The following is a 13329-nucleotide window of genomic DNA, read 5'->3' on the forward strand; positions in this document are numbered from 1 at the left end:
TGGGGTCAACTACAGACCCTGATCAAGAGGAGCCTATTGACAAAGTTTTTCTGCAGGAGGCATTGAGTTAATAGGCTCTTGTCCTGATGGGGAGCTTCAGCTCACCCAGCATCTGCTGTACAAGCTAACTTTGTCCTGTAATTCTTCCATAATTGTAGCTTTAGTGTATGATCTGCATCAGCTGAGGCTGGCTGAGAGGGGAAGATGGACATTTTCTTTCATTCATTCTTGTCTAGTTACTTCTATGATCTACTTTACTGAAGTAAATGAGGGTCAGTCAGTTTGGTGATTGCTTTAGACAGTAGTAATTTTCAAGACAATGGATTTTGATTACCATTTGACTTAACTCTCTACATAAGGACAACAGATTGCTGAGAAAATTTAATTCAATAATCAAGAGATTCAAACATTGACTCTTACTAGACCTCAAAATCCAGGCAACATGTTTTAATATTCATACAAATGAAGTGTTCTTTCCCTATAAAAGCAAAATCTTTTGGCTGATGAAAATGTACCCAGAGTACTCCCCTTGGGACTCAATTAATTAGGAAAACTGAAGCCTGGTCGTTTTACACTTGAAAACCACATGAATAACTATTTTTAAATCTTATTTGTCCCTAAGCAGGAAAGACTCTTGCAAAGCGATGATTTAAGTCCTGTCTTGGCTGTGGCTGACAAAAGATACTGCAAACCTATACACAGTTAGGGAAATTTATTGTCACCACAACTAGCTGCAGCATGTATTAAATGCATACTGTAGCATATATTCAAGCATCAGAGTAAGTTTATGATTACTCTCTTCCAGGAAAATTCAGTCATTAATGAATCATACAAATTGTGTCCTAGATAAGAAAATATTCAAAACCATGATTCTGATGAATGTATGTTGTTTTAACTGCACAAGCACACATATACATTTCATTATATAATTGCCACTGAGATTTAAACATTTCTCTTTCTGCTTTTCAATATATTACTTTTCAGCTGGTTATTTTCATGAAGAATTGTGAATTCTTTCTCATACAAATACCCAGTAAAGGCATTAAACTAATACTCAGAACTCCTGCATTTGCTTTTCTTTTAAATATTATCAATGGCAGTATTTTGAGCACTGCCAAAAATTTTACATAAGGGCTTTCAGATGAAACATGAGAGGAAAATTAAAATGGGCAGTAAAGTCCCAAACAGGATAACAGAAGTTCCTAAAATTACGTTAATGTCTCAGTGTCCCTCCAGATGCTGTTAATGCTAGTAACTTCAAAACAACTACCCTAAAGGTAGCCAATTTCTGAAAAAGGTTAAAAAAAAGGAAGTATCACATAACCTTTTTTTGTGTGTGTTTGACTGCAGTGGCAATTCATAACTTAACACCATCTTCAAAGTTAGTATTGATGTTTTAAACACAACATGAGAAGAAGCAAACAACAACAGACCACTGAAAGATCTCTCTCTTCTTTCTAGATCTTGTTTGAAAGAGATTATGAGTGAGATGGGCCAGAGAGATGAGGTATTTGTTGAACAGGAGTCCAACACAGCTCAACGTTAGAATCTCAAAAATAGTGTCTTTGTGTTTTGGTTAACCCCATAAAACATGAAGTCCAAGAAACAGACATAGATCTCTGTAAAAAACCCAGGGTAAAGGCCAGGATCTTTTGGCCAATAATGGATGCATTAGCTAGGCTCTGAATTGCAGTATCAACTACACCTAAAAGAAGTACAGCCAGTGAACTGAATTGTCTACAGTGCTGACAAACTGGTGTGACACCTCTAAGGATCACACCACAGAAATCCCACGTAATGCAGCACCCAGTGATGTACTTGGCCATGACAGCTTTCAGCTGGCTAACAACTGAAACAGGCACTGAAAGAGGCTAAAGATAAACCTATTTTTCTTCTATCTCCAAAGTAATAAATGAGACTCTGGATTCCCTCACAATAACTGTTTTTAAGTTTCACACAGCTGTGTAGACAAGAGATATAAATATGACAAATATAAAGCATCTTAATTTCTGTTAGACAGATTTGACTTTTAAAGCTAACTCCATAAATTATGAACCTACAGCCAGTCAGATTCACTACAGGAGGCTTTCAGGCAAGCTCCAGGATATCATCTCTGAAGTGCTCTACTGCCATGAGCTGTCCAAAACCTTCACCAGAAATACAAAACACATATTCTACCCTAAACAGCACAGGGAGTTGGGAATCCCCAGTGCCTCCAACTCTTGTATTTTTCTGATATAGGAGAAATGATCCCCTATTCAAACACATTCTGGACAACAGATACAAATGTCAACAGGCACATTCCAGTGCCAGTGAGAGAGTGATGCAACTAGGAGCTGGAGAAACCTCCATTTGCTGTATCTCTGTGGAGGTGGATGAAGACAGACATTGTCAAATCCCATATAGATAGATTAAGCAAAAAGTAATGTTCCAGTCCTTCCTTTCTGAAGTTTCTATTCCACTGGGGCTGTAATTACATACCATAGCTCTTACCAGAGTTTTCCATGTGAAATGTTTTCCCATGTTTTACCAGGTAGTAGAGTTCATTTAAAAGCCAGAGCCAGTGGCTCTGCCAACTGAATATAATCTCACAGAATTTTACAGTACACTTTGGTCTGCTTGAAAGCAGGACTTGCAAGGAACTTACATAAATACAACAGTGATTCTGCTGACATAGCAGAATGAGAATAGAGTGTGTCAGTGGAGTGACTCAACACAAATGAACAATTTGCAAACTGAAAGGCAATACACACCCCTGCAAACTCCCAAAGGTCTCAGTGTTGAGGAGTCAAAAATTGGTGCTGAACAAAGTGCTTGCTCCACAGATCAGCAGTGACTGTCACACACAAGATCTAGACAAGCTTTGCTGTGGCAGCCACACAGGGACACAAAAGTGTTCCAGAAGAAGATGCAAAGTCAGGCCTTGCACAGAGGGTTGAACCTCTGAATGTTCATGCTTCACTCTGAGCAGCTGTGACTTGAGGGTCATTTTTTGAGATACTTCCAGAAGGTTTATTCCAAAAGATTGTGTGTCTAACAACTGTGTGCATATTTCTGAGCTGCTCTCTAAAGATGGAGGGAAAGGAGGAAATTTTTAAACGGAAAATTCAAGAGGCTATTTTTAGTTTTTTGATAAATAATTTAATATTTTATGTAAAATTACCTTTTATGTTCTGTCACATACCTTAATTGACAGACTTTTTTTTTCCTTTTGAAACCTATGTCAGTTTGGAGTTTCAGGTCAGACTGTATCCAAAGCACACAGCTTTAGGCAGCTGAATCCAGGAAAAAATTTCTGAGTACACGTCTTTGCTGGTTCTTACAGCTTCCAATGCTTTATAATTAGAAACATTTCAAACAATAGGACTCTACAATTACAGCAAGTAATTCTGCTGCTGTTTTTCTTTCTTTACATCTAAGGTAGAGATAATGATTCCTTCTCCAATTCTCAAAGATTATTTAAAGTTATTTAACTTGCTCTGAAAAACACAGATTGCTTTTGAAGACGTAATTAGTTAATTAAGTGTAATCCACAGCCACATCTCTCTGTGAGCTTTTTGAAGGCGTTTCTCACAGCCCTTCGTCCTTGAAAATTCCTGACAGTTTTAACTATGAGAATGGTAAAGGGAAAGCCTTTATCAAATACTACATGGGTGCATGGCTGTCTATACAAATGCTTTTTGACAGTAAGGTTAGATACAACAAAAATCTTAATATTTTTATGCTGGAGGGATTTAAGCATTTTCCTGCAACTGAAATTCATACAGTTTGTGACGCTTTCCAGAAGACAGCCTTGTAAGCAGTGGTAATTTTTTAAAAACCTACAATCTTGATATTTCAATCATCACCTGTATAAAGTGTTTCTGGGAACACTTTATACACTGGGAGCACTTTATGTGTGGTACAAAACACATGAAGAATTAGTTGTACAATTTACACTACTAATTCTGAATGCTACATGTTTATTTCCATTTTCAATTTAGTTTAAAGAAAACCAAATCTGTAATCTGGAAACCTCCAAGATTATCCCTTAGTAATTTATACAATTTTTAAACTCTTCTAATCTGTTAGATTGAGTAATGGCTGCCAGTAGTAATGACTCTTAAGTCAATATTTTAGTGGAAGCAAGATGCAACACATCTCATAAAAAGCCATCTGTTTTAGTGAAGTTATTTAGAGAAAATATGCCACTTTCAAATTATGTGGATGTACTCCACCTCTCCTGAATGATTCATAAAAATACTTTGGAGGCCTGAAATATTCTAGATCTATCAGAGTATTTTCTCCCATTTAAGATGTGACACCTCTCACTTAAACTTTGCCAGATTCCTCCAATCAACAGAAAATCAGTTTCTGGATAATCTCTGGATTGCTCTTCCACACTTAACCTTAATTCAATTATTTACTGACTTCCCATTCAGGAAGAGGATAGGAAACAGTGGAAACACTGGACATCATCAATTCTAAAGAAGTCCTTAATGAAGGACTGTTCAAACTTTTTTTTGTATCCAGTGATCACAGATAAACACAAAAGGAGCCATACCTGTATAACCCATTCCTCACACCATACAAATGGAAGGTATGGTCACATCCCTTCAAAACACAGGGACACCTCTAATTAAAAACTACATCTTGCATCATGCAGACACTAAAGTACAAATGTTTCTGGTATTAGAAACACAAGGTTCTAGTCCTGGAAAGATTTCAATCCTTTTCACCCAATGATCTCTTAATTTGGTAATAATATTTGTTTGATGTTCATGCTCTGGGGTAAACACTCACTCCACAGTGGGCTGGATTCGTTTTAGGTTAAGATAAATGGGTACATCCATCCACAGGCATACCAGATATCCAGGCTCTCATTTTGAGTGAGGGAACTTTAGAATTTACCCTAAAATAGGGACCTAGTACCCAGTAAATATTCTCTAGGCTCCAAGGATTACAGAGATAACAACTTCATTTGCTCTAATGGTAACGCAGTTACCTACATGGGGACACTAAACTGGTACATTTAAGTGTCAGAAAATACCACCATTGTGTCTGTTCCAAGTTACTCTCAAAGCCAGAATGAAAACCAAAAATCCTAAGACAGGCCATGAAATTCATTACCTGTAGGGCATCTTGTAAAGACAGACCAGGGATATTTCAGTTGAATGAGGAAACTTACAAGATGATACATGGAACAAGACACACTGATGAATACATACAAAATGCAATTCAGTCCTATTTTTTTTTTGTGACGGGGATATAATTTTTGAACTCTTCACTCATTTGCTTACATATTTTTAAAACACCAATTTGCAAGTAGCTAGAGAACGATGGATATCTGAAGCAAACAAACTATTTTATTTAGATGCTTAAGAAAGAATAAAAATTCATTACATATGAATGAGTATCTAGAGTATATCTCCATATAGCAAGTAAAACAATGTATTTTTCCCTCATATTTTCTAGAAAGTTGCTTTAAACTGAAATTTTATCAGTTGCTTTAAACTGCATTTTTATCAGTTATTTAAAAGTCCTGTACCTGGGAATAGGCTAGAACTTCTTACATGCAGGAGCAAGAACTTTTTCAAGTGCTTCAGGGCATTTATTATCCATATTGCAGAAAAGAACAATCACAAAAATCTCTGATAGTAATCTTCAAAATGTAAGAAAAACTGGTATTTTAAAAGTGCATAAAACCAGGAGAATATTGCAGTATATGGAATGGGATAAGAAAAAAGGAAAACGTTTTAAACTTACCCTATTGACACTCCTATTTCTTAAAATAATTTGAATTAGATTTTTCTCAAATTCTTCCATCTTCTTGAAACACTTCTTCAAAACATGATTAGATAATTTAGTATCAGTTATTAAACTGACCAAAACAGATACTCCTTCAGTAAGGAAGCTTGGAGCTGGGAATTTAGGACTGTTGTAAAAAACAGTCAGTCCATCAAGCAACTGAGACACTGAATTGCATATGGTGAAAGAATCATTCTCAAGCTCTGAGAAGTCTGCTTGAAGAATTCCTCCTTCTGACAGTTTTCTTATTTCAAGCAGACATTGCAAAAAATGCACTGGAGCAGTCAGAGATTGCTCCTTGCTGGTATGGCAAAGATTCAGTGGGGGAACTCTTTCCAACCAATGTTTAGAAGCATTGACATTATGCTCAGACTGGTGAAAATCTGAAGCTATGCCTAAAGAATCAAATGCAGAGTCATTACAGACATCACATCCAGAATCTTCTAGCTGGCTTGAGTAACTTGTAGGGTTTACAGATTCCTGACCCAGAAGAGTTTCAGCAGAGGTATCCTGTTTTCCTGAAACGCAAACATGAAAATTATATTTGTGCAATGCTTAAACACATGCTTATTGAAAATGCCATATATTCTTTCTCCTTTCTGCTTCCATGCAAAAATCATGTAATACATGTGTATGTTGGCTCCCAAGGACTTCCCATGACTAGAATTTAGCTGTGGAAGAAGATATATTTAAATTAAAGTAAAACATTTCATAAGCTAATGTCTTGTGAACAAGATGTTTTATGCTCATAGTAACATGAACAGTAATTTTGAGTTTAAACAGTCAGAAGTTTTAAGTTTTCCTATATATAATTTAAGTAGACATAAAGCAAACAATTTAAGTGAATACCTATACTCCCACTAATTTCCAGGGAAGAAAATGCATACAAATTTCTGGTTCTCCAAACATTTTCACTGCTTTTAATCTCAAAAACTCAGTCTGCTTTTAAAAGGCAGTGAAAGTCTGTTACTATAACTGCATCAAATAAAATATTCTTCTTTATGTGTACTCTCTCTCCCCAGTCAGGTAAGAAATTCTAACAACAGTCGAAGTTGAACAGAACATTAGGTTTGATTTTTTTATTATTTAACAAAGAGGAACATTCAGAATCAAAAGCTTCTTCAGTCATCATCTATCTCACACCATCTCCTTCAAAGGCACACAAACTACATTACAAGAGGTATACAGTACATTCACACCAATAAATTACTTTCATGTGCTACTGTAGAATCTCTTTCATCCCATTTCACACATTAAATACATTTAAGGCAATGCCTCTTGACATAAACTCAGCTCTAGGTGACAAAAGACACCTGTTCTACATGCTACCTATGCCAAAAGATCACAGTCAAAACAAACCAGAAAAGTGAAGCGGAAGGCCAACACACATAAACATCTCAGAGCCATGAGGCAAGGCTAGAACCCCATCTAACCAACTCCTGGCTCAGCCTGGTTTACTGGGGCAGAGTCACAAACTGCTTCCCCTCTCGCTCTTAGAAAACCTGCCTATACTGTTCATCTTTCAGGGATCCAATGCAGCACCATACTCCTCTGCCTTTGTATTCTTAAATAAGTTCAAACAAATTATAGATGGCTTGGCCTCACAGAAAACAAATGCTATATTTCATAGAAAGTTAAAAAAAGCATTTTTAACACAGAAAACATACCTAAGCAGCAACCTACAGTATTCTGTATGTTAATAAAACACTACTCAAACATTTTAATAAGGCCTTCATTCAATTCACCATTTCAAATTAAATTCTGACCATTAATTCAGTCTCTGAAAACAGACCAGTACCAATGAAAGTACTATTACCAAGATCAAAACTGGAAACGTGGTTATTTACATGAAGCAGCTCATATGGAGAGATTGAAATGTAAAGGAGTTAATGACTCAAAGAATTAGCCATTTGCAGAAGGTGAATCCTCAGCTCTAGAGGACTCCCATCTTTAACATTCTTTAACATTCAGACATATTTAAAATTTCACACTATTGGTACCAACTGACTCAAAATGAAATGGCTAACTGTAGGGAAATCAACTGCCATTTCCAGGAGGTAGGAAAAGCTGGACATTTAAGGCTAGCCTAGCATTTTATAGATTAGCACTGTTTCCAAATGCCCTGCATACTGACACTTAGAAAGCAAACAAGGAAGCAAAGCAGACTTCCCATGGTCTGACTAACAAGAATAGGCATCCATATTTCATGTGTTCTCTCTCTAGGGTTTTGAGCAAAACACATTTCAGAAGAAAAAAATTGAAAGCTGGTTTTGGTGGCATTTTAGGAAAATAAGCCCTTCCAGGGAATCAATCTACTGTGAGTTTCACTATATGGTCATTTTGTTCCTGTTCTTAATCCCATGAGACAACATGAGAATTGCTCATGAGGACTTAATGTCAGAAGTCAGAAGAAGCAAAGCAAGAACTATGTGCAAAAACCCTGTATGTACCTCTGCTCACTCTCTTGTAGAAGTAAAAAAAAAAAAAAAAATAGAAGAGGAGAAAGAAAGAATAAAAGAGAAGAAAAAGGGAAGAAGAGTAAAGCAGTATCATATCCACAGAAACCAAACTTAAGATGGTCCCAAATAAAACAGGTAGGATATTCAATGAAACACTCCTTCTACTAGGAGACAATGTTGCATTTATGGTTAGGTTCCTATCCAATATCAAACTCGTGTTCCATGATGAGCTTCCAGACAGCCCTGTTACAGTAAGTCTCCAATATCAGTGTATTTCCAGCTAAAAGAGTAATACAAAATGCTTAAAATTGTTAAGCCATTTACATGTTCTAGTCATTTGGGGAGGAGGTCACAGTTATGTTGTAAAAAAAAAAAAATAGTAATGCACTAGGAAATATTCATTATTTCCCTCTAAATATGTAGAAATAGCTTATAATTTATTTCTTGAAAGAAGCTAAACTCATCAGTTTGTACTTACTTACTATTCAAATGAGAAAGCAGTCTTGATGTTCACGCCATGTGGTTATCAAGTACAAAAAGAAAACAAAAGAAAAGTAAAAGCAATGGCATTAAGCCTGCCTCTGATTAACAAAAACCTTTAAATACTTATTTCGAGAATATTGACTACAAGTGTATTGAAACAAGAAATACAAAAATTTAGTGTGTGTGATAAAGTGACCACAGATTTTACACCACCACAAGTAATGAAATACCTGGTAATGAACAATTTTACAGTCTTCTTAAATCTGTCACATCAAATTTAGGAAATATTTAAATTCTTCATTCTTATTTAGGATTTCAGCTCCTTACTAAAATTCGGATCCTGAGCTGAAAACCAAAGCAACATCCTGAGCCCCAAACAAAGCAAGATGTGGTCCCACAAAGAGCCTTGGGGTGCAAAAGGCTGAAAAACTCACATATCCCTCCACACATATGCAGTACTGCAGAAAGAGTATGGCCTGAAAATCAGAAGCCACTCAAGGGATGATGGAGTGACGTACATATTGCAGTGTGTCAGCAGGGTGTGCAGGCACTAGAACTCAGATGTACATACTGCTGTGGCCAGTAAAAAAAACAACAGAGGCTTTCATCAGGGCAGTGAGATGCCAACTAGCCCCATGATTAGAGAATAGGGAGTGTTCAGCTAGTCCCTAAGGCAGCTTGTATATAATTAGTGTAGTAGGATCTGGGGTGGTGGAAGATGCTTTCCTAAGATACTCTGCTGGTGGCTGCCTCAGACCGGAGAACATTTGAATGAGAAAGGCCAAATGCTACATGTAAAATGCTAAATTACAAACTGCAAGAAGGGTCCTTAGCTGATGAAATTGATGTGAAATGGTAAAATGATCTTCAAGTCTTTCGAAAAACTTAATCTACCTGAAGGTCCACTACCAACAGGGACTGCAGAACAGAAAACAGGCTTGAAGGTGGCAGAGGTGAGAAACAAAGTGAAGACATGATCTGAATTCTGCAAAGAAAAAATTACTTCTGTTTCAAGCATTAGACATTGTTTATGTTCTCTCATTTCATGAGTAGACACAGTTATCACTTGAAAATCAAAATCACTGACATCAGATATGTAAAGTTCTCTTAAAACTCAGTACCAATTGACACTCTCAGTTCCACTTCTAAAAGAAAAAACAAGAGACAACTAAAAATGAGACATTCATAGAAACCTCTCTGATGATATGGCATTCTGCTTTCCAAGTAGGTGTTCAGTCAATAACCTCTAAAAGGAAATGAAAACGTAAGTGAAATTATGTCCACATCTACATTTTTCAGGGCTCTGTTACTCTTCATTTAATTTTCATTGCTTGGTTTGTTTGAAGTGCACTTTCCATGAACAATGAATCAACTTTATTCTCTTATTTAAAAACCCATACATTTTCTTTGCCTTTCTTTCATGTGTAACTCTGTCTCTATTCTGCTGGTTTCATTACTAACTAAGCTGACTGAAAAGCTGAGGAAAAAACAACTCTTCCCCCTTCATGAACTCTTATGTGCTTAGCACCCCATTGTTGTCCTGACCTAGAACAAAGCCAAACTTCTATTTTCATTATTCCATAATAATAATGCCAAAATAGTATTATAGAATATTATTAGAATTCTCCAAATAAGAAGTCTTAGAAGCCTTGTATTCCACACTTTGCTTCTGCATCTCCATGGGGGATTTTTTGTAACTGGCTTGGAAAAGAAAAGTTCTTTGTTTAAATGCAAGGTGCTTTTTTATGCTTTTTAATGCTAAAGGTGCATTCTGACATATTTTATCCCATTTAGGGATAATTTCACAGAAATGAATATAGAACTGAGTATGTAAAATTCTCAAGTTGTTCAATGCTAGGATTTAAATGTTTCTCTAAAGGCTTAGAAGCATATACTTCAATTTGTTAGGGATTTTGCTTAAATAAAGCACCTAAATGTTTAGAATTCAGTAAGAACTGAGAAGGATTTTGAGGATATAAACATTCATTTTTAATGGATCTCTGTAGATGACAGCACAAATCTTCTGCAGTTTGAGTCAAATAAAGAAAACTTGCAGTAAAGATATGAAGGGATAAATAATTAGGTGACAAACATATAGATTTGGGTCAGTTAATGCTCATCAAGCAGCTTTGACAACAAAAGACCTGACAAGTTTTACAATATTGACCATCTCAATGACGTGACTGAAATTTGAGTTCTAAGCCAGATAGGAGATATTTCAAAATACTAAATGAATTAATATTATCTCTAAAGACTACCTGACTTAACTGTACAGTAATGAAACTGTACAGTAACTTAACAGTATGAAACTGTATGCATTATGCCTTATTAAAAATGCTCTGCATTATGAAACAAACTAAGCTTTGCTAAACTCAGTTTGGAAATAGTAGCCAATGAAGATTGCAATGATATGGATGCAACTTAGTGAGATGAAGGCTAAAATGAGGCGGACTCCTTAAGAAGTCGGCTAAAGTGCGCCTTCCTAAAAACATTGCTTTTCTTGAATACAACATGGTATAAATGCTTAGCTTTTCTGTCTGTATATATCCAGTAGGATGCAAACAAAGATCTGCTTGAGCAACGAGATTCTGCATTTGAGGTGGGTTAAGGTTGCCCAAAAGGGTTGTGAAATCTCCATCACCAGAGATACTTAGAAAATGTCGAGACACGGTCCTGCACAACTGTCTCTAAATGACCATGCTTAACAAGATGCTTGGACAGATGTTCTTCAGTACTCCCTTCCAACCTCCACCATTCTGTGATTCTGTATTTCCAGGAAAAAAATTGACTTATTCTTAGCTTCCCACAGCAGACTTAAAGGCAAAAGGATCCTAACTGCCATGGCCAACCTTCTTAACCTGTTGCATTGCGTTTTAGCTTTTATATTTTTCAGAATCTCTGATGCTTAGTATGTAACTCTGAAACTTCATATTAGGTGTTAGAAAGTTCTCTTTATAGGGTAGTTACACAAAACAATCCCTTCCTAGCTAGAGAATCAAGGATAACAGGTACCCAAAAAGCATAAACAATGGTGAGGGAAAGGGGGCAAGCCAGGGGGCTGAGACTTCATAGCCTGGGGCTGTGGTTGGATAATTGACCCCAAGATGCAGATGAACCAAAACTTATAAAAGTGTAAAGACTCACGTTCGGGATCCATGTTGGATTTGATTTGGGTGTAGCCCTGGCTGCACAGCCCGAAGTGCATCCTGTTAATAAATACCCGTTTTATCCCTTTTGCTCTGTCCAGTTTTTTTCCAGGTCAGCCTTTCCAGGCATCAGTTCTGGCACCCCGAGAAAGGACCTCAAGACATCTGGAAAATCTCTGGACTGGAGGACCCCATCTCCTGCCCCTCCCCTCCCCCCAGACTCCTGCCAACACTCCGAGGGGCCCATCTGCAGTCCAGAAGGTATCAGAGCCCAGGAACCATTGGGACTGGTACAGAGACTCATGAGTAATTGGATAAAAGTGGTATTCTGCTTTAGCTCCTAAGCTAGGTGTTAAGAGATCTCTTGTAATTTTGTTTAGTGTGGACTAGGGGTGTCCAGGCACAGTTGCTGGTGCTCTCCATCTCCCGGCTGGTAGTAGGAGAGGACACTCTGTGAAAACCAGCATAAAATTTCAGTGCTGTTGGTTGGAAGCCAGCAGTGGTGTGGTGGGTCAGCTCCTGTGCTGCTGCTCTGAAGGGTAGGAGTTTGAATCTTGCTCCTTTCTTGCTCTGCTTTCTCTCCCTGTTTGTTTTTTGGTTTTTGGGGTATTTTTAATCTCTGCGGACTTTCTTAGCCGTAACTGTTAAGATATGGGGTGTATATTCTCTCATGAGTGTTGCAATAATAATATTCCCAGAGATAGCCCTTTGGGACTAGCATTGAAAAACTAGTGGGACCTAACCGGGGGGGAGTAGTTGTTTTCGAAATCCAAACTTATCTGACTCTCAGAAAAGATCTGGCCGACTTATGATCTAAATAACAATGAGGTGTGGCCAAAATTTGGTAGTTTTGATAAGAAATTAATATCAAGTTTGATTTCCCATATATGTGAAGACAGATACCTTGATGAATTAGAATATGCTAGGGTTTTTATGCTCTTAGCATGTCATCAAAGCCCAGCAGCAAACAAAAAGAAAGGGCATATCTTGGTCTTAAAGAAAAAGGAGGAGAAAAGTAAAAAAGAAGAGCTGATATTGGATAGCCAACGTAAAAGCAAGGAGGAGGCGGAGTTGGACCTCATCACCCTTGATTTGAGAGCAGGGGCAGCCCTGGCCATCCAGGTGGGCCCAGGTCTGGCAGGGGCCCTTCTGTTAGGAACAAGCTCCTAAGTTTGTTCTGTTGACTGTGGAAAACACCCTGTTTTCATGTTAATTGCTAATGTTAAATTACCGGCCTCATTCTGTTCCAGTTCCCAATTATTGGAATTGCCCTACCCCTATGCCCTTTCCCTCCCATTGGGTAATGCCTTCGCTGTTCCCCAAAATGGCGCCTGTGGCTAGACACAAAGGATGCTGGGTACCACCTGACAGAAAAACACTCCTAAGACAACGAGTCCACATGACACCTGGAAAAACTGACAACACGTCCCACTGAAGTAAAAGTAAAACTATCC

At 37.4% G+C, this 13329-nt stretch overlaps 1 protein-coding gene across 4 annotated transcripts in view; it reads right to left on the reverse strand.

Annotated features, from left to right (window-relative positions):
* Positions 1-13329, reverse strand: part of MEI4 (meiotic double-stranded break formation protein 4) — a 165854-nt gene that overhangs the window by 42834 nt on the left and 109691 nt on the right. For all 4 annotated transcript variants that reach the window (XM_088162135.1, XM_088162134.1, XM_088162133.1 and 1 more), the window contains one exon: positions 5746-6305. In XM_088162135.1, the coding sequence (XP_088018261.1) occupies positions 5746-6305 (560 nt within the window). The remainder of the gene's footprint in view (positions 1-5745; positions 6306-13329) is intronic.

This window comes from Sturnus vulgaris, chromosome 3 (genome assembly GCF_052056855.1).
Source record: "Sturnus vulgaris isolate bStuVul1 chromosome 3, bStuVul1.hap1, whole genome shotgun sequence".
Lineage (NCBI taxonomy): Eukaryota > Metazoa > Chordata > Aves > Passeriformes > Sturnidae > Sturnus > Sturnus vulgaris.